Below are 25,273 nucleotides of genomic sequence, written 5' to 3' on the forward strand. Positions count from 1 at the left end.
GTTCGTTGGCGAGCAGATGGCAAGTAGTGATGGTCTCTCTAGTGCCGCGAACCTGGGGAACGATAATCCTGAGGAGAGTCCGTAGGTACGGGCGAAGGTCAGGAACCAAGAAAGGTATTAAGTGCCATGGGTAAACCCTCGTGCATTGCCCCAGTTGTCGTTGGAGAGTGTTGGATTAGATTCCCAGAAGGAAAACAGCATTAAACTCCTTCAACTCTACGTGGGGGGGCTACCAAAGTAAGGTAGCGTAAGCCCAAGAGAGAGGTGAGAAGATGATCTGTGTCGTCCAGATGAAAGTACTCTCCGGAGAGGCTCTCGGGAGCAGCTCCTTCAACTCTGTGTGGGAGAGCTATCGAAGTAGCGAGGAGTAGGAGAGAAGACAATACGAGCTGGTCTAGTGATGCGCCCAAGTTGATGAACAGCGAATAGCCTGTAAGAAACCGTGAAGTTAAAGAATGGAGAGTGGTCGCCTGTCAAGAAGGGCGAAAGAAGAGTCGTCGAATGCCGATTGGCAATTGATGCAATTGGAGATCGTCTAGTCATTGAATCGCCGATTGGTGAGCTGGCAAATTGGAGATCTGGTAACCCACGAGCAGGCAATCAGTGTGACGATCAGCAATTTTTGAGCTTGTGATCGGCGATCGGCATGGCGATCCTTGAGCTTGCGATCAGCATGGCGATCTTTGAGCTTGCGATCGGCGATCACTGAGCTTGTAAACAATGAGCTGGCAATTGGTAGGATGGCGATCGACGAGCTGGCAATCAGCGAGATGACGATCAGAGAGCTGCAAAAAGGCGAGCTGCTGGCAAATGATTGGCGATTTGGTGATCAGCGAGCTAGGAATCAGCGATTGTTAAGATAGGAATCAGCAATCGGCATGCTAGAAATTGCCGATTGTCAAGCTAGGAATCAGCAATTGGCGCGCTAGAAATCGGCGATCGGCGAGCTAGCAATCTGCAAGATCATAGGTTTCTGATCGGAGAAAGAAGAGCTAGCGATCGGTGATCAGCGAGTTGAAGATTGGTTGATTGGCGATCAGTGAGCTAGGGACTGACGAGCTGGAGATCAACGATCGGCAGGCTGACGATTGGGGATCAGCAAGCTGGGAATTAGCGAATTGGAGAGCAACAATCGGCAGACTGACGACTGGCGAGCCACAAACAACAGTTCGATGGCAAGAGCAGGAGATTGGCGAGCCATGAACAACAGTTCGATGGCAAGAGCAGGAGACTGGTGCGCAGCTAATCGAAGACCTGGAGAAGGGATGTGAACCTTGGAAGGACGATCATCCACTGGAGAGGATTGCAAATGGATCCTAGATGGCGAGTAAAGAAATGGGGTTTGTTGGCGAGCAGGAGAAGAGGTGAGATGGTCTATTGAATGCCACCATGCTAGTGAAAAAGAGACTGCGAGACCAAAGAAATGGGCGAAGGTCAGGAATCAGGTGAACCATGATGAGGAAGATCATCCGAAAAGGAGAGCTACGAATGAAGCTGAAGAGCCAACAGACGTCTCTTTGCCAAAGGTAAAAGAGCGTGTCTGAGGTGACGAAGAGGACTATGAACTCAGCTAACTTCCCGATGACAATGATGATCCTCAGCAGAGAAGACTGCTCAGCTGGGTTTCTGAAGAGATGTCTATATGGGTGGTCTCTCCCGCAAGAGAGACTTGCCCCCGACTTTGCTCCACCCCCGACGGAAGAGTCGGCTCAGCATGGGGGGAGGCCATAGTCTTTGACGAAGAAACTGCAACAGCTGATGAGATGTAGCTGTCAGCAATTTTCTCTGCAGGTGGAAAGGTTGCTAGATAGAGAAGATAAAGAAAAGTTCTCCCACGGAAGGGAGGACAACCCAATACCTGGGGAGGATAACTCTCCCTCGGAAGATTGAAGGGCTGTATTGAGCGCTACCTGAGAAAACGTAGTCAGAGCTAGCTCCTCAAGGTTAGCATGCTGATAGGGAGCTGCCACAGGCGCAGGAGAACAGGGAAGTAACAGCGCAGTGACAGCAGATTCCGCAGGAATGAATGGCACTTCTCTTCTACGTTGTCTATCTTAGCCGAACGAAGACGTACGGTATCGCTAATTGAGGGAAATAAAAACAAATTATGCAAGAAAAACTCCTTCGGGAGGAGCACTTAATCCGTGAACGGGAAGGGTGTCCCCCAAGAGAAAAGACACAAATTAAGGACTGCGCACTCCCTTCCCCAGCCGAATCGACAGGAGAAAGAGAGCGGCAGTGTAAAAAAACTGTAACCAAATAATAATAAAAATTAATTAATTCAGCTGACAAAACAAACTACAATACCCAGAAGAACCACTCAACCCTCCGGCGGGAAGGGGGTTCCCCAAGAGGGAGCATACAAGCTAAGGTCATGTGCACTCTCCGCCAGCAGGTGGAGTCAAAGCTGAAAAGCAAAATTACAAACAGTTATTATTTCACTTAATTAATGAAGAAAAGCATTCCGAAGCGCAACCTAACCCACAAACGGAAAACATGTAACCCCCGCAGAGTATCTGCCGGCTGCCCATGTAAAGTGAGCGGCATTGTCAGTGAGAAAGAGTAAGATCGAAGTCTGCATTGTCATTGAGAAAGAGCAAGATTGAAGTCGAGCTCTAGGAAGGCCGCAAGCAGATTCCCTCTAAGAACGGATACAGGGGAGAGCGACAATAATAGCCAAACGTAAGAGTCTCCAAACAATGACAACTCCCATGCGGCAGCAGCCAAGTCACTTAGACCACCCAACTACGTGGTGTTCGTTGTCCAAGGGAGGAAGGTCTTAAGGGAAGGTTCTCCGCCCTAGAGAGCATGCTGCACTACAGTGTCACATAAACAGCAACATTCACTGTAAAGAAAGCTTAAAATAGAGTATCTGCCGGCTGCCCATGTAAAGTGAGCGGCATTGTCAGTGAGAAAGAGTAAGATCGAAGTCTGCTTTGTCATTAAGAAAGAGCAAGATTGAAGTCAAGCTCTGTGAAGGCCACAAGCAGATTCCCTCTAAGAATGCATAGAGGGGAGAGCGACAATAATAGCCAAACGTAAGAGTATCCAAACGATGACAACTCCCATGCGGCAGTGGCCAAGTCACTTAGACTACCCAACTACGTGGTGTTCGTTGTCCAAGGGAGGAAGGTCTTAAGGGAAGGTTCTCGGCCCTAGAGAACGTGCTGCACTACAATGTCACATAAACAGCAACATTCACTGTAAAGAAAGCTTAAAATATATATAAAGAAATAAAGAATGTTTTCATATATACTGTAAAAAAGAAAAATGTAAGGTTAATAAGTCAAAAAGCCATCAGTTGGAGATGGGAGAATCTCCCCGAGCCATAAGTAAAGTAAGGTAAAGTGAGGTATGGGAACAAGTGAGGTTTCTTATTACAAATATTTTCACAGGTTTTAAAACTCACATAATGGTCAGTTTTTTTCTATTACTGCTGCTCTCTTAATAGTTAATACAAAATCATTATATTAATCTTTGTAATATTTATTTTCTACTATATTCACAACATGCAATGAATAACGCTAATTTCTTTAATGGTGAGATGAAACTAGTTTTCCCTGTTGGCTGTGATTGTAAGGTTTATGAAGTAGCTTTAAAGATTAAAGGTTAGATGTTGCAGAAAGATAAAAAAATTAGATGTTTTACTTATTAAATCTAAATTTTGTGGTCAAGAAGTGATACGCTATATAAAAGATTTTTAGGGTTGAGAAAGCAGTCTTTAGACATTCAATATAATACTGATTTATTTTTAACATAGCAATAAAAGCTATTCCTGTAAACTGACATCACCAACTATAGTTACTGACAAATGGTGCAATACAGTAACGTGCTGTAATACCATATTAATTTTGCGTTATGAGTTACCAACTTCTTAAGCTTCTCCACAGAAGAGGGCCTTTCTTTTTATCACTATCGCTTAATTACTCATCTATTATAAGTTATGCCCAATACAATTGACAAAGAAGAAATTATAAGTGCTAGTAGTATCAACTGCCTTAACCTTTCCTGTTGCATTAACCACATTTCTATCTTTTTCCAAATTTTAGCTCATTACAGTATTGCACTTTATGCTAAACTTTTAAACATCTGACCAAAATAAAAAAAAATAGAATGATTATCCATTAAAATTTGACACTATGGACGCACTTTCTTAAATAATTTCAAATAAATATGCTTGGACATGATAAAAATGTTGAGAGAAAATATCCCCAAAATTTGTCTATGACATTTCTATTCATCCTTACCAATCTTCTATCTGTTCCATCTAAGTGGGCAGCTTCAATAACATGTTGCTTAGCATCAACCCAATAAAGGGTCTCTGTTGGATAGTCAATGGTAATGCCATTTGGCCACTGAAGATCTTCTCCTATAATTACTTGTCGGCTTGTTCCATCTAGGTATGCACGCTCTATGCGAGGGTATGACCCTGAAAAAAAAATACTATTACAGTATGTGAAATTTCTATAAGTGAAAGTTAGCTTTTTTAGATTAGATTTTAAAAACTCCAAAAATTCAACTGAATTCAATTAAAGGAGTTGTGGTAAAAAAATGTACAGTAATTCACAAACTTTAGTGAGCCCAAGACCAATTACTGTACTGTATGGATATAATGTAATTTGATTTTTATACTTCATTTTAATATATTGGTACAGTACAGTATAGATGATGAATAACAGTAATTTGCTTTTAAAAATATCTTTTAAATATAACCTCCAATTGAAATTTGGACAAGATTCTCATATAATTCACCATGCAAACCTATCTCTCTGACCTCTCTCCCAAGTTTATTTTCAACTCGGCAATAATTAATTACCCCAGTCTGTCCAGATGAGGAGATTTTTTGCAACATGGAGAACCAAGGCTCTGGGTTTGTGCAAATTTGTCCATATCAATGGTCGGCGGTTGGATCTGAAAATAATTAGAGATACGAAAATATGATTTAAGTAAAAGGGAAAGATCCAATTAAATGCAGGAGTATAATTACAGTACATGAATTTTTATAAGGTATTATCTTTGTGTGCACTTACTAAATTAGCCACAACCAAAATTCCAAATAATAAATTAACCAAAATTCCAAATAAGAAATTATTCATCAGACCTTTTGATAAAAGCGATACAGTACAGTACTGTAAAGTATTCCCAGCTGTCTATTCAAAACATCAAAAATATCAAAATCAATATTCTACAGGAGGGGTTGACAATATGAGGAAAATCTATAATACCTTCCCACAGTAAAGTACCTTAGTACTGTACCTCGGTTCATGAGTTCAATTTGTCCCGAGAACGAGCTCGTCACATAAAATGCTCTTACTGTATTTTCAAATAATTTTCCCTATAAGAAATAAAGGAATTCACTCGATGTATTCCACAAATCCATAAATACACATATAGTACACTGTACACACTTTTTTAAAGGTTAGTAATAGAATTTAGTGAACAAATTATAGCCCCTATTATCAGATATGAATATAAAATAATAATCCATAATGAAAAAGTAAGATTGACAAATGAACACTATTTTATCTTTGAGGAAAGCTGTGGTTAGCATGAGGGAGAGGGGGAAGAGGAGTAGGAGGAGGAGGTTGCTGCTTGGAAGGAAAATCTCCCTCCTTGAGCACTTATGGTAACATATCGGGAATTATCCCTCATCACAAACTGAATCATTAATTTACACCTTATGGACTCTTTTAGTCATCTTTTTTAATACCCTCTTACATTAAATTTTGACAAGGAACCTATCTAGAGATGATTGCTTTTGCCTTTTCTTTGAAATGGCATGAAAATGGTATAAAAATTGCATGAACATGGTGTAAACACTACACGTGTGGCACATGAGCAGTTGGGCACCATATGACTGATTTTGTTCTAGTCTCGTTAATAGAACCAATATTATTTTGATAAACCAATCTGATTTTTTATGCTCATAAACGGATTGGAATTTCTATGCTCGTAAACCAATTTGCTTGTATTCTGAGTCACTCGTAAACCAAGATACAACTGCACAGTAAAATGAAATGAAAACTTCCAGTAAGAAAAGAGATAACCAGACATTTACAAAAAGATTAATAAGGTAATCTTGACAAAAATAAACTAAGCGAGAATTCATGACATATAAAGCATGAAGAGAGAGAACCACTTACTACATTAAATAATACTGCATAAAAATAGCACCTACTGACAGAACATTAATAGAAAGAATCTATCAAGCATTGCTCAGCCATCTACAAGAGAATGACTTTCTTTTTCATCTCACCCAAATGGTGGCTTAAATGACAATCATATACAAGGAAAAGATAGAGGGATATTGACAACTTACAGAGGAGAGAAAGCTTATCTAACTGGGGTGGTGAGGGTAAGATTGTTTATCAAACAAACTGCAAAAAACCTTTTTCATATCTATTGGTACCCTATTGGAAATATTCTTGCATGGTGACCTGCTTAAGCTCAATAGATTCTTGTAATGTCTGCAACCTCACCATCCTTGTAAGCTAAGGATGGGAGGTTTGGGGGAGCAAATAGATCTACCTGTTGAGTCATTAGCAGCCATTTCCTGGTCCTCCATGGTTCTAGCTTGGGTGGATAGGGGGCATGGGTGCTGATCATATGTACAATATATATGGTCAGTCTCTAGGGCATTGTCATTATCCATTGCCTCAGCCATTCATGAGCAACCAACTATTACTAATTATTATTATTATGAATAATTATTAATCATTATCAATTATTATTAATTATTATCAACTATTATTTATTATTACCATTGTTATCGTTGTTATTATTACTATTACTATTATAATTATTATGATTATTATTATGAGCTGGGCTACAACCCTAGTTGGAGAAGCAAGGTGCTATAAGCCCAAAGGCTCCAACAGGGAAAAATAGCCCAGTGAGGAAAGGAAACAAGGAAATAGATAAACTATAAGAGAAGAATAAACAATCATGATAAAATATTTCAAGAACCGTAACAACATTAATCAGATCCTCACATATAAACTATAAAAACATAAAAAAAAAACAGAAGAGAAATAAGATAGAACAGTATGCCTGAGCATACCCCCAGGGATGAGAGCTCTAATGCAAGACAGTGGAAGGCCATGGTACAGAGGCTATGACACTATCCAAGACCAGAGAACAATGGTTTGATTTAGGAGAGTCATTCTCCTAGAAGAACTTCTTACCATAACTAAAGTGTTATTTCTACCCTTACCAAGAGGAAAGTAGTCACTGAACAATTACATCACAGTAGTTAACCCCTTGACAGAAGAACTGTTTGGTAATCTCAGTGTTGTCATGTGCATGAGGACAGAGGAGAATGTGGTAAGAATAGGCCAAACTATACAGTGTACATGTAGGCAAAGATAAAATGAGCCATAACCAAAGAGAGGGACCCAATGTAGTACTGTCTGGCCAGACAAAGGACCCAATAACTCTAGCGGTAGTAGCTCAATAGGTGGCTGGTGCCCTGGCCAACCTACTACCTTAGAAGACAATTTCACGGAAAAAGATCAAAATTGGGGCTGTACCACTGTCACACTTACAAGCAAGGAGACCAATTACTTGTTCCCATTATTGTGTATGTTTGGGAACTCAATCATAAGGCAACTAATCACAAGGTGACCAGTCACAAGGAGACCAATCATTAAAAGACCGAGGAGAATATTCCCAATCACAGTCACCAAGAGACTGTCTCACTGGTCATACGAGCAAGAAGACTAGTCGCTGGTTCCACTCGTCCCCGGTTTTCACCATAATATGTCTGCCTTAGCTTAGGGAGAGATTCCAAAGTATTATGCTCCTGTATCTAGGCAAAAAGTTACCTTCCCTAGGTGTGTCAGTCCTAAGTAGCATACAAACACTCACTGATACAAAGATTGCTCTCAAGAAAAGGGGAATAAGGGCATAACCCTCTTTCCTGATCAACAGTGTACATAATTTGTCCCATTGGAGACCCATAACCAGTATCAGGAGTGTACTCTAATATACAGAGCACCAACTTACCCTTCCTGGCTTGTTTAGTCCTCAGTAGCATATGGTTTTGTTCTAGCGTACTAGGAGAGAAATCATTTGGAACCTCAAGAAACTTTGCGATCAGTCTTCCCAGACTTTTGTTCATTTTCTTCTAACCAGCAGCGTCAGAAGAATCAGACAAAGATGAGGAGGAAGGAATTGAAGAGGAGGAGGGCACATTCTTCTTCCCTTCACCAGCCTTCTTTGGAGATGAATCTGGTTACCAAGTGGCTATCCCTCTGAAAGGGAAGGATTATGCAGTATCTTTCCCCTCAATCATCGAAGGAGTTGGAGTATGGTCCAAGAAGGATCCCTCACCAAAGCCTTTGAAAAAAGCTAACAGTCACACTAGTCTCACCTTCTAATGACCGAACCTTAAGATGTCGATCTTTGAGATAATGAGCCTAGGTAAATTAAGAAGTAATGCTTAATATTCCCCTGAAAGCACCTAGGCTCAATGAGGAATACGAAGGATACTCTTAGCAGACTACTGCTAGACTCAAAAACTCAAATGGACCGCAAAGGTACCATTAAGTAGTGAGGTCTGAAAAGTGAAAAATGCTAAGAACAAGGAACAATTTTCTCTAAACCTGACAGGAGTAAGGAAAAGTGAACTCAACGCCCAACCTTCCCTAAGCCTCTGTACTCTGATCCACATGAACGACCCCATAGGTACCATTAAGAGGGAAAGTACCATCAATCCCTCTTAAATGAGAAGATTGATTGGTATGTCTGAAGGAACTAAGTGATAGGTTTTCCTATGTGACCATTGTCAACAATTTCCCTGATGGAACCACCCCAAAAAAAAAGAGAAAGAGGATGAAGAGAAAACTGGCACTCCATAAAGTTCACATTCAGGGAGGGACATGTCAGAAATGCTCAGCAGACAACAAAAATTACTATCAGGCACAAAGGAAACAGCAAACACTTGGCTTGCTAAAGGAAATTCCTTCTTGAAGAGGGGAATTTCTAAGAAAATCAAGTAATGCTCCAAGATGTTTGTCTCCCTTATTGGCAGCATGATTTCTTCAGTAAGGGAATTGCATATAGTCCCACTCTTCAGTAGGGGAATAGCGTGAAATCCCACTCTTCAGTAGGGGAACTACATGCAGTCTCCCTCTTCAGTAGGAGAACTGCATGCAGTCACACTCTTCAGTAAGAGAACTGCGTACAGCCCCACTCATCAGTACGGGAATAGCGTGAAATCCCACTCTTCAGTAGGGCAACTATGTGCAGTCCCACTCTTCAGTAGGGGAACTATGTGCAGTCCCACTCTTCAGTAGGGGAATAGCGTGAAATCCCACTCTTCAGTAGGGGAACTGCATGCAGTCACACTCTTCAGTAGGGGAACTGCATGCAGTCCCACTCTTCAGTAGGGGAATAGCGTGAAATCCCACTCTTCAGTAGGGGAACTACATGCAGTCCCCCTCTTCAGTAGGAGAACTGCATGCAGTCACACTCTTCAGTAAGAGAACTGCCTACAGTCCCACTCAGCAGTACAGGAATAGCGTGAAATTCCACTCTTCAGTAGGGGAACTACGTGCAGTCCCACTCTTCAGTAGGGGAACTGCATGCAGTCACACTCTTCAGTTGGGGAACTGCATACAGTCCCACTTTTCAGTAGGGGAATAGCCTGCCATCTCAATCTTCATTAGGGGAATAGCCTGCAATTCCACTCTTGAGTAGGGGAACTGCGTGCAGTCCCACTCTTCAGTAGGGGAACTGCATACAGCCGCACTCTTCAGTAGGGGAACTGCATACAGCCGCACTCTTCAGTAGGGGAACTGCGTAGTCTCACTCTTCAGTAGGGAAGCTGTGTACAGTTCCACTCTTCAATAGGGGAAAAGCATACAGTTCCATTCTTCACTAGGGGAACTGCTTACAGCCTCGCTCTTCAGTAGGGGGACTGCATACAGTCCCATTCTTTATTCGGGGAACTGCAAATAGTCCCACTCTTCAGTAGGTGAACTGCAAACAGTCCCACTCTTTAGTAAGGAGGATGCGTACAGTCCCACTCTTCAGAAGGGGAACTGAGTGCAGTCCCACTCTTCAGTAGGGGAACTGCGTGCAGTCCCACTCTTCACTAGGGGAACTGCGTACAGTCCTACTCTTCATTAGGGGGACTGCAAACAGTCCCACTTTTCAGTAGGTGGACTGCAAACAGACCCATTCATTAGAGGAACTGCATACAGTCCTACTCTTCAGTAGGAGAACTGCATACAATCCTACTCTTCAAGACATGGACTGTGAATTAAGAACAGATCCAACAGTTGGAAGAGCAGCAATGACTACATCTGCACTTTTTTTGGCCAAAGATATAAGTGATGTGATACAATAAGGCTGGGGCTTAGCTCCCCCACCTAGTTCCCACTAACAACTGCACCTAGTGTGTTAAATATTCAATGGCCTTTCCAGTTCACGCTGAAACCATATTCATGTATAAATGTCGATGGTTTGTATGTGTGTGCGAACAATTATGGATAAAAGCAATAAATGAGGATTAGACCAGTAAAAAATCTAGGCAAAAAATATTGTAAACACATTAACAATAATGAAATTATGTCATCCAGCTGATAAGGTTATTTGAGATCCACATCCAATTATACATAAAAAAATTAAGGATACAATCTCAGTAGGGACTGTTAAACCAGAGAACAACTTCAAAATATCTAAAAAAGAAAAAAAATTAAGCAAATTGCAAATGATCACTGCAACTCAACCAAAAAATAGTTTTTGATGCTTCCCAAAAACTCAAAATTCATCATTGTATAAGAAAGATAAATAACCCGATAATCAAAATTATAACCTAAAATAAAACATCAGTTCCAATACACGAAGTTAGCACACTGAATGCCGAAATTATGGGACACAAGGCTTTGTAAGACTGGCTGATTTCTAAATATAAAATGAAGCAAATACTCAGTTACCCAGTATATTGTCACTGCGCAGTCTTTAACACTTTCTCTAATAAGAAATTCTTGAAAAAGTCCATGGTAACTACATACACCTCCAACACTATGACAGTATTGATTTCTTTATAATCCTCAACATTTAAACCTATAATAAAAAGGTAAAGGCATTCTTATGTGAAGGTATTGTAGGAGTTCTGTCACCACAAAACAAATTTTTCACATCACTGCTAATAGAAGTATTTTGTATATACATTTTCAAACACCTCACTGGACAAAGCCATTTTTTCTTGCACATTGTCCACATTACCATCTAATGAAGTTATATGAAATTAAATAAGCAAAATTTTCATTTCAAAACAATTCTTTACTCTTAATACAGCAAAAATGGAAATACCATACCTTTGTCAGATTCATCAGAATACATAATGTGGTCTAGGTTCGTAATTTCCAGGCTGGTATCGGCTACAAAACAGATACTTGATCTAGATCGGGATAGGGAAATCTGAGTGTAGACTTGGGGGAACAAGTTTTTGTTCTATCCAAAGACTGGAACTGTGAGAGGGTTTTGGAATGTATAGATGTTGAAAAAACTGTTCTGAGGCTTTGTCAACTTATCTTCCACAGAGTTAGACAAATTTGGTTGAAAGGCAAGTCAATAAGGCATAGCTGTATCAGAGGACATGCAAGAATTGTAATCTACCCTTCCGAGTTGAATTAACAGGTTCAGTATATAATTTATCAATCTTCATTAGTGTGAAAAGAAAACCAAAGAAGAACCAGATTCAGTCTGAATCGGAATGGGTATAAGGGGTATTCCTTTTATCCTTGAGGATTTGAAGAAAAGCCAAAGAAGAACCAGATTCAGTCTGAATCGGGGGTATTATTCCTTTTATCCTTGAAAGAAAAGCTTGAAGGTTTTCTTCCTAACACATTGAGATGATTATGGAGATAAGGCAAAGTAAAGATTGAGCAACCTATGGAAAATCTAAAGAAGTATTTGAGGCAGCGATATCAGTCATGTCTAAGGCTGCAAGGGCAAGAGGAGTGCCTCCAAAAGGACTAACATGAGGGTGCAGCTGATACTGCCACAAACCATTCATTCCAAGTTGGACAAGAAAGGTGATCAAGCTACGCCATAATCCTTTGTTATAACCAAAGAGGCAAAGAAGGATATACATAGACAGGTGCACTAGCAGAATATTAACTAAAACAGAAGCAGTATGGCTCACAGGAGTAGATGCTAACGTAAGCACACAAACCACGTCAGAAACATAAGTAGGTGAATGAGCACATAGCCAGGCATTATAGCAGCCTGACCAGGTGCACAAATTACATAAAAAAGGAGACAAAATAGATGCATCAGACTTTAAAAAACAAGGCATTCCAAAATACCATGGTTACAGACAATGGTGGTGCCAAACAAGAAAATGGCCCCTTATTAAAATTAGTAATAAGCAGAGTTGGAATCAGCAGGAGCACATGAACCACAACTGGCAATGAAGCTGATGGGAGCAAGATAAGAATCAATGAGCACATCCCTGACCTCACTGCTTAAGCCAGATTCTTAGCTATAAAGCTAGCTGGAGACATCTGAAGTAGCACCAGGTGAATTTCCAGTCAACAACACATACTAACTATGGTAGGGAACCTCAATATAATTGGAAAACTATGAAGGTTACTGGAATAAATAGTACCAATTAGATTGTTTTCCATCTTCTTCAATTTACTGTTTTTGTGTTTCATGCTTGCTTGAAACCAACTGGAAACTTGAAATGGAGACTAGCTGTGAAGAGGAAACAGTGGGGGTGAAAAGGAGAAAGGTAAAAGACCCTGATTGATAACTGATCATCAGAAAAGCCAATGAAATTGATTTACCCATCTCCTGCTTATCTTTTTAACAGGCATTATCCTTTTTTTCTTATATGTTATACTGTACTTAATGAAATACAAAATCTATTTCTTTTACCTACATCTACATAATATACTGTATACTTCTGGTCATACTTTAAACTATTCAACCAGGCTTTACATATACAGTACTGGGAAAAATCCTGAAAACTAGTATCTGAAATTTGGCAAAACAAACAAAGAACAGCAATACCATCTGCTGTTTGTAGGGAAATCTAATATTCTCTCATCCTCTAAATGTTTATAACTAGTTCCTACCCAACCAGCAACAAGAAGTAAAGTGACGATGGGTATGTTAACAAATGCTAATTACTAGCACCTAATAGTGATCAGGTGCAAATTTCTGGGCAGACATGTTTAAATCCAGGAAAACTCATTTTTCACTTTTCTTGTCACCACGCTCCCCACCTTAGGCATATAGCACAATAATGTTGGAGATGATTAATTGAAATAATACTACTCTTTGTAAAGATGGCACGGCAAACACATACCCCACAGTGGTAGTAAGACATTTCAGCTAGAGATTTCTGTCCTATGAAGTGACAATGATTTGAAATACTTATATTATATACTTCAAGTCAAGAGTGCCCAGTGAAAGATTGTTGATTCCTTGATAGACAAAATACTCACTAAATAGCAACCAAGATCTCACTCTTTTGTAATAACAAGAAAGAAAACTTTCTCAGGATGCATGGTCTTTGCAGCCCAGTACCCTCTATTAATACCACAAATGGAGAAAAATTAAAATAATAGTAGATGTAAAACAGCAGCAAAAATATGTATTAGTGATATATTTAAAGAGCAAAAGCTTGAAGTTTCTAACCCTTCGAGAAAAGGGCAGTAAAGAAGAAGTGGTGTAGTAAAATAAAGCATTTAACAAAATATGGGAAAAAGGGTTGATGAAGTGAATGCAGTAAATTATTTAGATCTGTTTCATATGAAAAGCAAAACAGAGGCAAAGCTGAAAGACATTACAGTGGGTGCTTGGTAATGTTTGTGAAAGTAACTGTTCAAATCATAATAGTTTTAAGAATATGGGGCAACAAAAAGAAACAGAGAATTCACAGGATTACAAATGAGATCCTTTGATATAATAGGGAATGTGCAGGACTAAGGTTTGTAAGGCATGTCTGGGTGAAGGGAATGTTAAGAAGAAATGGGTTAGGATAAATAATTGTAGCTTTGTACAAAACTTTAGGTGACAAAGCACACAATAAGAATAATAGGAGCATAACATCAAGTTGCATTATTAAAATTATGTATGGTAGGAGTTTGATTAAAAAAAAATAAGAATAATGGGGAAAGAAAAGAATAGTTGGTTTTGGAAATAGAGGAGAAAGTTTTTTTTTTATGGAACACTCATAGGTCTCTCATGAATGACAGAGGAAAGGGACAAGACAATATCCTTGAGACTGATTGTATATACATATGATCAGTGTCCAAGACCCCTTTCCATCAAGCTAGAACCAGGAAGGGCCAGGCAAGTGATACTGATAAGTCCTCAGGTAGACTTATAGGCTCCTCCAAACCCCCATCCCAAGCTCGCAAGGCTGGTTAAGTTGCAGACACTACTAGAAACTATCGAGTTTGAACTGGTCTCGTACTCCCGTCCAACAGATTGTCAGGCAGTAACCAATAAGCTTCCACAACCCCAGCACTTATAGAGATGGATGGGTGTATGGAATTTTGACCATAAAGCCAAGCTCTGGGTCCAGGGGTGCCATTCAATGATAATGAACAACTTGGGGGTAAACCTTGCATTTGCATAATGAAACCAAGTGTTAAAAGAGATTGGAAAACAAGATAGAAGAAAGGAGGGGATTGCAGATGTTAATTCGAAAGTTGATGAATGGGTGCAGCAAGAAGCTGAGCAGCAGTTATGCAATTTTTTTTAAGGAGAGAGAATAAACTATGTGGCATACATGACTTTGGAAAAAGAAAACTTATGACTAATAATAAACACAAGGTAATCTAGAAAACGGATTTTGACCGAAGCGAAAAATCCATTTTTGGGTGAGATAGCCATGTCGTCCTGATGGAAGGTTCCTATAGGTAGCTTTCTAAGGGATATTTGGCTACAGTGATATTCCCAGAGAATTAACCTTTAGGTCTCCAGAATTCTAACTCCTCGCGCGAATATCCTTAAAATTTCTCTTAAGGATATCGCATATCAGGGGACGTATATCTTGATACGACACGTAGCAATCTTCACCCCGAATAGCGTTTTCGTTTCAAGGGGGAAGAGTGGCAAAAATGGAAGGGGAGCCGTTATCAAGGTTACTCTTCCTCCTGTACTACTATTGAGTATCTAGATGGCGCTGTATCCAAGATGGCGCTCATTCCTTGTAGCACTGAGCATGGTGCTACAGATATAATAATTTCGGGAGGGATCCTGCCAAGGCCTTTTCTATAGAAAAGGAGGGTGGGTCCATCAGGACGACAAGGCTATCTCACCCAAAAATAGATTTTTTACTTCACTCAAAATCCGTTTTTTGGGCTCAAGCCATGTCGTCCTGATGGAAGTTTACCAGAGAATTACTAGAAAGTACTGTATCTGTGGATGTTCATAGGTGCCTTAAACTTGGGACAATTTTTCTATGGTCCTCTGGACCATTGAGACAAATGACGTTACCGTTATCCATCATTACCACTAATCATGGACAATGTTAGTGCTTCCTGCCCCCTTCAGGGAAGAGTCATACTAGACAGTAGAAAAGTGGTCTCAAGGTTTGCATATATTGTATGAACAAACATAAGTATCCATTAGATATACAAAAGGTCTCACGGTTTGTATATGTTGTCTGAACAACTAAGTGTCAACTATATCCATTGTTTGTAAGCATACAATAATATGAGGTTTACTTAAATAAATAAGTAAGAGAACTCTGGCATATTTAATGCGCTAATAAGACGCAGGGCAAAATAAGACGCAATTACACTCTAATAGACATTTACTTTGAATAAATGACCAAATGGAATAACGAGTGTAACGTGTTTAAGGGAATTACCGTATACGTACAACGTATACAGAAAATATTTTCCTCCCTGAAAGGGAGGGAATGATGAGTGCCACTCTAAATTTGAAGTTTTTTATTAAATTTCCTAATATAATTTCTGTAAATGTTGTATACAATCAACACTGTTTACTATGTACACACGGCACAAGTGTTATCTGTATAATTCCACACCTGAGATTTTGAACAGTCTTAGTGTCACCATGGTGACACTCACTTAAAAGGTATCGCACTGGAAGTGTCAACACCTTTTCACCCTAATTGATAGTCCCAATCAATTAACTGTTCATCCCAGCACTCGACGACAGGTTTTAATACACTACCTGCCGCCACCACATAATGCTTCAGTTCGTGGACTTGCTTTGCGTAGTGTTTGTAGAACACACTGGATGATTTCTATCCAGTATATGAGTGAAGACACTCAAAGTCCATATACTGAAAAAAGTTCAGTGATGAAGCAATTTTTCTCGGATCATGCCCTGCGGGTGTACTGTCAGGATCCGCTCGGCGAATAAAGTAGGTGAGCTTCGCCCTCAGTTGTTTTAGGGATAAGTTTGATCCTGAAGTTTCTCCTTTGAAGAGCTGTCCTCCCCTGAAGTCTGAAGTTCTACGAAGATAGACCTTTAGACACTCTACTGGACACAGAGAGATATCTTCCTTCAGAGGGCAGATTCTCCAGGGACCCCATCTCTTAGTGGGTAGCTTGTTCTTAGCGAGAAAGGCTGGATCAGGAAAGAGATTCAGTTTTCCCACTTCTGTGAACTGAATGTGGCCCTCATTTCTTGATAGGGCTACTATTTCACTAACTCTAGCCCCTGAGGCTATAGCGAACAGGAAAATAACCTTCTGGGTTAGATCCTTGAGAGAAAATATTCATTATTCACAGATGAATCATAATGTAGGACCTTATCCAAAGACCATGAAATGGGCTTCGGAGGAGCTGCAGGCCTAAGTCTAGCGCATGCCTTCGGGATCTTGTTAAAGATTTCATTCGTCAGGTCCACTTGAAAGGCGTATAGAAGAGGTCTAGTCAGGGCCGACTTACACGTAGTTAACGTGTTGGCTGCCAGACCTTGTTTGTGAAGGTGGATAAAGAAGGACAGACAGAAGTCTATTGAGATTTCTTTCGGTCCTTATGCTTTAACAAAAGCAACCCACTTTTTCCAAGACGATTCATATTGTCTTCTAGTTGACTTAGACTTGTATTCTTCTAAGAAGTCTATACTGCCTTTGAGATTCCAAATCTTTTCTTAACCGCTAAGGTGAGAAAATCATGAAATGAAGGTTTTGGGTTCACTCTGAACCCGTTGAGATAGTGCTGGGTTCGGTACAAGGACCAGCCTCAGCCTCAGTTCCAGCACTAGAGGGAACCAGTTGCTCTTGGGCCACTTGGGGACCACTAGAGCTACCGTTCCCTGGAAGGATCTCAGCTTGTTGAGGACCTTCAGCAGGAGATTGGATAGAAGGAACAGGAAATTCCGAGTCCATTCGTTCCAAACTAGGGACCTGGCATTCGTTATCTCCTACAGAAGGTCCTCGTATGGGGCTACATATCGAGGTGGTTTCTTGATGTCGCTCGTCGCAAGACGTCGATCTGCAGTTCCGGGACTTGTTCCAAGATGGAAGAGAATGAGTATGCATCTGGGGACCATTCTGACTATCGGCTTGAGTCTGAATAGAGCATCCGCTGTCACATTGTGGAACCTTTGTAAGTGAACTGCTGATAGGTGCCAATTCTCTAGACAAAGGATGGCTTATATCACATGGATGATATGGGACGATCTCGAGCCTTGTCAGTTCAAACATCTCACTATTACTTCACTGTCCAAGATCAGCCTGATGTGCACTGATCTGCGAGGGGAGAGTTTTCCAACGTCAAGAGGACCGCCATAGCTTCCAAAATGTTGATGAGAAAGGCCTTGAACAGAGATGACCAAGTCCCTTGGACTTTCCTTTGATGGGAGTGAACTCCCCATTCTTCCGTCGAGGCATCCATGTGGATGGTCATCGACGGCAGAGGAGGTTGCAAGGGCACAGTCCTCATTAGGCTCTTGGCCTTCGACCATGGGTTGAGAAGTGATCGTAGTATGGACGGTATCAGTCATTTTAGATCTCTTCGAGCGTTTGATGCGTATCTCCCTCCAGATTCCTGTGCTCTTAGCCCTGGGTCTGTTACTGCTGCAAACTAGAGAGAGCCCAGTACTCTTTCCTGCTGGCATCTTGAAATCCTGTCGGATTACAGTAGTCTCTTGACAGACCCTGCGATCTCCCTCCTCTTCCCTGAGGGAATGGAGAGACGGTGTGACCTCAGGTTCCAATGGCTTTCCAACCATTGAAACCCTTGAGCTGAAGAGAGTCGAGACTTCTTGAAGTTGATTTTGCATCTCAGATGTTCCAGGAACTAGATCACTTCCTTGGATGCTTGCAGACAAGCTGATTCGGATCCTGCCCGCACCAGCCAGTCGTCCAGGTACGCTGCTACCTGAACACCTTCTAGGCGTAGTTGTTGCACGACTGCATCTGCAAGTTTCATGAAGATACTTGGGGTATGTTTAGTCCGAAGGGTATGGCTCTTAGAACATACTTTATCTCCTGTAACTTGAATCCTAGGTAGGAGGAGAGTCGCCCCGACTGACTAGAAGGTGCCAATAGGCATCTGTCAGGTCTATCGAGACTGTGAATGCCCCATTTTGTAATGAGGTCCTTACGTGTTGAAGGATTAACATCCTGAACTTGCTGTTTTTTATAAACTTGTTGAGTGGCGACAAGTCCAGAATGACTGAGTTTCTCTGAGTCCTTCTTGGGAACACGAAACAGCCTTCCCTGGAATTTGATGGACTTTGCTTTCCTTATAACCTGTATGCTCAAGAGCTATAGGGTATATTCTTCTAATGCGGGGTTGGAGTGTTGGAAGAATTGAGGAAATGATGGTGGAGACTTGTTCCGTTTCCATCCTAGTCCAATATTGATTAGGTCGTGGGCCCAAGGATCGAAGGTCCAACGATCCTGAAATTGTTGGAGCCTCCCTCCTACCGGAAGCGTCTCCTTGCTTCGATTGATCGGAGGGTTTACCTCCTTGACCGCATCCTCCTTTACCTCTTGAGGAATGTCTAGAGGAGCCCCGTCTGGATCCATTACCTTTCATCCGAGAGGTAGTGGTCTGCCTCTCAAACTCAGGGTTGCATGCTGGTGACTGGGCAACCAGCTGTTGAGGCACCACTTGGAAGGTGGTCTGTGTTTGGGCCACCACTTGGGGCACCGCGGTCATAGTAACTGTGGGATGTTGTTGAGCAGACCAAGGGGGAAGTCTAGACTTTTTCGTCTTCCTTTTAGGTTGGGGACCCGCATCCGGGGAAGACTTCCTCTTTGAAGAGATGCCCCACTTCTGGAGAAGGTTCCTATTCTCCGAGATGGCTTTCTCAACTACCTCTTTGACTACTTCGTTCGGGAAGAGGTCTTTACCCCAGATGTTAGAAGATATCAGCTTCCTGGGTTCATGTGTCACTGTTGCAGCAGCGAACACGAACTCTCTACAGGCTCTCCTAGCCTTCATGAAAGCATAAAGGTTCTTTACTAGGGTGGCCATATGCATTTTGGCCAGGACCATGAGCATGTCTGGGGTACTTCGTTGGCCTGCACACATCTCTATGCAGTTTTGTAGGGATAAAGAGGCCGCAAGTCTCTCCTTCGTCTCTTGTTCCTTGCACAAGAGAAAGTCAGAATGTTTAGGGAGATTCTCGCTAAACTGTCGTCCAGCGATGTCTGCGTCTAATTTCCTTACTGAGAAGGTTAGGTGGACTTCCTTCCATTCCTCCTCCTGCATGGGCAAAGCTAACGACAGAGGCCTGCACTCCTCTATTGCAGGGCATGGGTTGCCTGCCTCCACTGCCTTGGCAACAGATTTAAATGCCTTCAACATAAAGGGGAAGGTTATTGAAGCAGGAGCAAGAAAGGTAGGGTGTTTCTTGCTCAAGGCGGACACTTTCGACACCGAATAGCCCGCCTTTCTCAGGCTACTTGACAAGAGAGCCTGTGCCTAACGTGGTCGAAAACCATGACCTCGTTCAGTTCCGTCACCTCTTTTGGCATTGGTTCATGCTTCAGTTGAATGAAGCAATCAGGGTAAGAGTTAAAGCTTGGCCAAAACTGGATGTCGTCTAAGGGGACAGCTCCCATCTTCTCTGAGATGTAGAGTTTGCCATTCGAAATCTGCATAAACTCCACATACCTCCAGGGATTGGTTTTGGTGCAGGTCGGGAGGTCTTGGCCTCTGGGTCCTTTGTATGACCCTCGGGAGGCGATAAGTGGAGCCTCATGGAGCTCTCTCTCGAATCTCGCTTCTCTTGCTTCGCCTCATTTGCGAATGTTCTCTGTTAAATCCGTAAGATGGGCCAGTGCCTGGCTCATGTTGTCCAATGGAGTGGTAGAAGGTGAAGACGTCGAGGGTAACGGCTCCGGTGCCGGCACAGACGGAAGGAACTCCGACTCGACGTCATCATCTTCCAGAGGTAGAGTAGACTTCCCCTCGGGATCATCCTTTAATAGATCCTTTTCGGTGTCCCTAGACACTTCCGACATCCTTACCTCCTGGTGGATGTCAATACTTTGCAACGCCTCCATGACATCCGTCTCGATGGCAATATGGACGCAGGGAGGTCAGAGTTGTGCTTGGGGCACAACCATTTCACTACCCGCTTTCGGGAACAGCAAGCTACGCATCCTATCGTTAGGTAGGTATGGTCCCGGAGAGTTCTTCTGGAACCCTCTTACCCACTTGCGCAGCTTTTTACGTGCTGCATCCCTCGACTCCGTTGACTTGGGGTCCGTCGAAACCTTCGGTCACCAAGGGCCGGCAGATATTGCAGACTTGCGGGTCCCAATATTGCAGGGATTCGGTAATGATGGTGCAGGGAGGATGAGACCTGCACGCTTTGTGACCGTAGAAGTTGCTACTCCTATGGTTGCAGAAGATCGCATCGCATTTCATCTGGGGTTCCTCCTGTAAAGAAAGGAAAATAAAATGAGTATGCGATTGTTTATCTCACATGATAAACAGATATGCAAATATTCATATTTTAATCATTATAGCTTAGGATAGTAAGTTATAAAGAAATAGAGAAAGACCCATACTTGTGTATCCCTCCCAGCCAATTGCTGTGACCTCCTCCAAATATTAAAGATATAGAGTTTCCTTTATCAGGGCAACTCAAGAGAGAAGGGTTCTGACCTCTAGGGATAGAAAAAGTGTACACTGCCACTGACCCTTCTAATTATCTAATATTGTGGGGTAATTATTAACCTATTTGCAATCAGTGTATTGAAGGAATTCTATTCTTTCAATATAGGATTGGTCTCAGCAAAAGACAGTACAAGGATACACAAGGTATGTTGGAAATTAACTACTGTATAATAAATACTTTAGTTCTCTGTTTGCAGTATATACTATACTGCAAATATACTGGCTACTGTATAATCATATACTGTAGTTTAGCCGGCGTGTTGCCAGCATGGCTAGCACCTGGCGACACAGTCTGGCCGGCATGTCGCCGGCTGGACTAAAAATTAGAAAAGACACGCAAGAGCCAGGGTCTTACACAAGGTAAGGCAATCTATACAGACAGACAGACAAGACACATACTTGTGTATCCCTCCCAGCCAATTGCTGTGACCTCACCTTCCAATATTAAGACTATAGAGTTTCCTGATCAGAGAAAACTCAAAAGAGAAGGGTTCTAACCTCTAGGGATAGAAAAGTGTACTACCACTGACCCTTCTAAACTATTTAATATTGTAGGGTAAGTTATTAACTGATTTCTAATCAGAGTATTGAAGGAATTCTATTCTTTCAATATAGGATCGGTCTCAGCAAAAGACTGTGCAAGGATACACAAAACATGTTGGAAAATAACTACTGTATAATATATACAATAGTTTTCTATCTGCAGTATGTACTATACTGCAGATATAGTGGCTACTGTATAATCATATACTGTAGTTCAGCCGGCATGTTGCCGGCAGGGCTAGTACCTGGCGGCACCGGCCCAGCCGACATGCTGCCGGCTAGGTTAGTACCTGGCGGCACTAGCTGACAGAGAGAGAAAAAGCATGGAGTGAAGGGCTGCCTTATTAAAATGTATGTTTACAATAGATAAGGCTGTAGGTATATAACCTTACTGCCTTCCTCCAGAAAGAGGGTTCAAATGGAAGGGGAGAATGCATCATTCAGGCTTCCATCCAGCCGCAAGATCCGTTGCCGGCATTGCCAGTTTCAGGAGTGTGGATGGCAGTCCAAGGGAGGACTGAAGAACCTTCGGCAGCAGAAGGGTCTCCCACCGGCAGCCGTCATAGCCGGCACCACCTTCCCAGAGCCTTGTGTCCATAAGGGAAAGACTGAGTGACTAAGCAGCTGCTTATGTAGGAGCCTGGCCGGCCCCACAACCCGCCTGGCAAGCGGTGAAATTGCAGGAAAACGGCCACAGGATTGCGATGGCCGAGTCATCGCTAAAGGACAGAGAGGGGAGGGAAAAGGGTCCTGTATCAAGTGTAGAAGGCGGCAGGATTGCTGCCACTTCCACACAAGAGTGAAACAATGTTTCAGTATCGGCGCCATCCTAGGCGGAAGAAGAATAACTATTCTTCAGCCTAGGGTCTGCCGAATCTATCAGTGTAAAAGAAGGCGGCAGGATTCCCGCCGCCTCCACACAAGAGAGAAACAATGTTTCAGTATCGGCGACATCCTAGGCGGCATAGGAATACTATTCTTCAGCCTAGGGTCTGCCAACACAGGACTAGTCTTCTAGACCGCAGGGGAGAAGGTGGCGGCATTATACTACCACTTCAGGTGCGGCCTAGGGAGGCTTAGCCTCCTATACTGGCAGCTGTAAGCAGACAGGGGAGTGACTACTCACCCTGCTGCTCTGGCGCCGGCAGAAAGACTGAATACTCTGAGGTTCTGTTGAAAACCAAAGCAGGGATCTCGCCGGCAAAGGTGGGAGACAGAAAACCCTAGCCTAGTCAAGCCAGAGTGAACTACTCTATGGTAAGACCAGATAGGGTTGCCGCCTGCGGCGGCACTCAGAGGGAAGGAGGGATTACCCTTAAATCTCCACAGGAGACAAGTATCGAGTTATATAATTCTAGGAGATGTACTATCTTCCATTGAATCAATAAACGATACACGAGGGTAAACAGGGATAATGTCAGAAAGTATACTACAGCGCCTAGGCTAGGTAGCCTAGCGCAAGACGAGATCTTGTTACCTAAATCGCCGAAACTCTAACGTATACGATCGACAAAAGGAAGAGGAAATTATGCATAAAATATATATCTTTACTAGTATAATTGTGCCTAAATAGCTTTCATAATTTATTAATGCTATTACAACCGGGAAAGTCGTTCTACTAACTAAATAACACATGCATAACGAACGACAGCGCCCATGGAGCCTCTGGTGACAGGCCTAGCTCCTAAACACAATAAATTACTCTAATTTCACTGTGAAGCAGCAGCTAAAAATTATACACTGTAAAGAATAAATACTCAACTTTCCAGTGGCAAAAGAAGCTGGAGATTGCATATTAAATCCTCTCAAAATCGATCAAAACTTTAGATCAAAAGGGAACACCACCATGCGAAATCGCTACAAAAAATAGGAATGAGCGCCATCTTGGATACAGCCGCCATCTAGATACTCAATAGTAGTACGGGAGGAAGGGTAACCTTGATAACGGTTCCCCTTCTACTTTTACCAATCTTCCCCCTCGAAACGAAAACGCTATTCGGGGTGAAGATTGCTATGTGTCGTATCAAGATATACGTCCCCTGATATTATGCGATATCCTTAAGAGATATTCACGCCAGGAGTTAGAATTCTGGAGACCTAAAGGTTTCTCTGGGAATATCACTGTAGCCAAATATCCCTTCGAAAGCTACCTATAGGAACCTTCCACCAGGAAGACATGGCTTGAGCCCAAAAAGTGTTGATGTATTATACAGATGATAAGTTGTTGAGAGCAATATAAAATTCTATGATCAAAGTATACAGTACTGTTAAAATCTATCGGGTTTGAAACTTATGTCTCCAAGGCTTTTAATATTTTTGATGAGATAAGTCAGAGAAAATAAAAGTGACAGGTGAAAAGTTGTGGGATAAGAAAATTAGCCCTCTTGTGTTGGCAGATGATAGAGTACTAGATGGGAGGAGTGAAAAATAATTGTACAATGCTAGTGTAAGAGTTTGACAGTATTTCAAAAGAGGATAAAATTACCAATAAATGTAAGCCAGTGTATGATTATGATGGTAAATATTAGCCAGGAAGATGAAGCAAAGGCTGTTAATATGGATGGTTGGAGAGCGGAAGTGGTTGATTCAAGATGTTATTTGAGAAAAAAATTAAATGGCTGGAAGTAGAATATGAGAAGAGGCAAATTGCAGGATAGGTGAAGAATGGAAGGGAGCAAGATGTGTGCAATACGGTTTTAGGTAAATTTCTCGAATGCAATTTCTCGAAAGTCAAATTCTCGAACCCAATTGCTCGAAAAATAATTTCTCGAACTATCATTTTCTCGAATCCCATATTTCTCGAAAAATGATATCTATTTTGTCGAGAAAATTGATGGGAAAAATTTTCATGAATTTAAAGGAAAAATATATCCCTTTGGGTTGACCTACACTAAGGTTAAAAATTTATTGTAAACGAAGGAATGAAAAAAATACAAAGGTTATAATTTTATTGTATGTTGCAATCAAAATAGTTAAAAAAATAAAGATTAAAATTTAATCAATCAAAATGAAATGTTGTATGCTACACTTCGTAGATATTCTTCTACAGGCCTCTCTTCGTCATAATTCATTACAATAGTTTGCAACCTTTTTGCACAGTCACGATACTTCTTTTTGCTTACAGGGATACCAACACCTCCCAAATATTGTTCAATTCGTAACTCCTGTAGACTTTGTTCTCGTTGTAATCCTTGTATAAATTTCCAGATGGATGGATGACAAGCACTTAATTGCTGTTCGAAGCCGTAATGCCAGCCTTCGACCGCATTGTTTGTCTTGAAGCCATTTTCTTGAATTTTTCGATAAATAGATTTACAAAAATGAAAAAAGCAGCCACGGCATTTTGTCCTTGGAAATTCATGCTCTATAGCTCTAATCATGGCCAATTCAAAGTCAATCATTATTGTGGCTGGCTCAAATGTTGGGATTTTTTCTTTTACAATCTGCAGGAATCTTTTTGAGTTTTGTTCGGTAATAGTGCATAAACGAGGGGTATGATACTTCCTGAATGCACACCATGTATTGTATACAACTGAAAAAAAATTGAAGGTACCGTCTTAAAAGTACCATCAGCGAACCAGTTCTCTGAACTTGCTAGTAAATCGAGGTTTCTCTGTGTTGAAAAAATCAATATACGATCATTT

At 41.6% G+C, this 25,273-nt stretch overlaps 1 protein-coding gene across 1 annotated transcript in view; it reads right to left on the minus strand.

Annotated features, from left to right (window-relative positions):
• Lrp4 (LDL receptor related protein 4) overlaps positions 1-25,273 on the minus strand; it is a 339,698-nt gene that overhangs the window by 277,201 nt on the left and 37,224 nt on the right. Inside the window, exons 4-5 of the mRNA XM_068388178.1 lie at positions 4,817-4,911; positions 4,248-4,429 (exon numbers count right to left, since the gene is read on the minus strand). Of these exons, the coding sequence (XP_068244279.1) occupies positions 4,248-4,429; positions 4,817-4,911 (277 nt within the window). The remainder of the gene's footprint in view (positions 1-4,247; positions 4,430-4,816; positions 4,912-25,273) is intronic.

The sequence above is a fragment of the Palaemon carinicauda genome, chromosome 1 (assembly GCF_036898095.1).
Source record: "Palaemon carinicauda isolate YSFRI2023 chromosome 1, ASM3689809v2, whole genome shotgun sequence".
In the NCBI taxonomy this organism is placed as follows: Eukaryota; Metazoa; Arthropoda; class Malacostraca; order Decapoda; family Palaemonidae; genus Palaemon; species Palaemon carinicauda.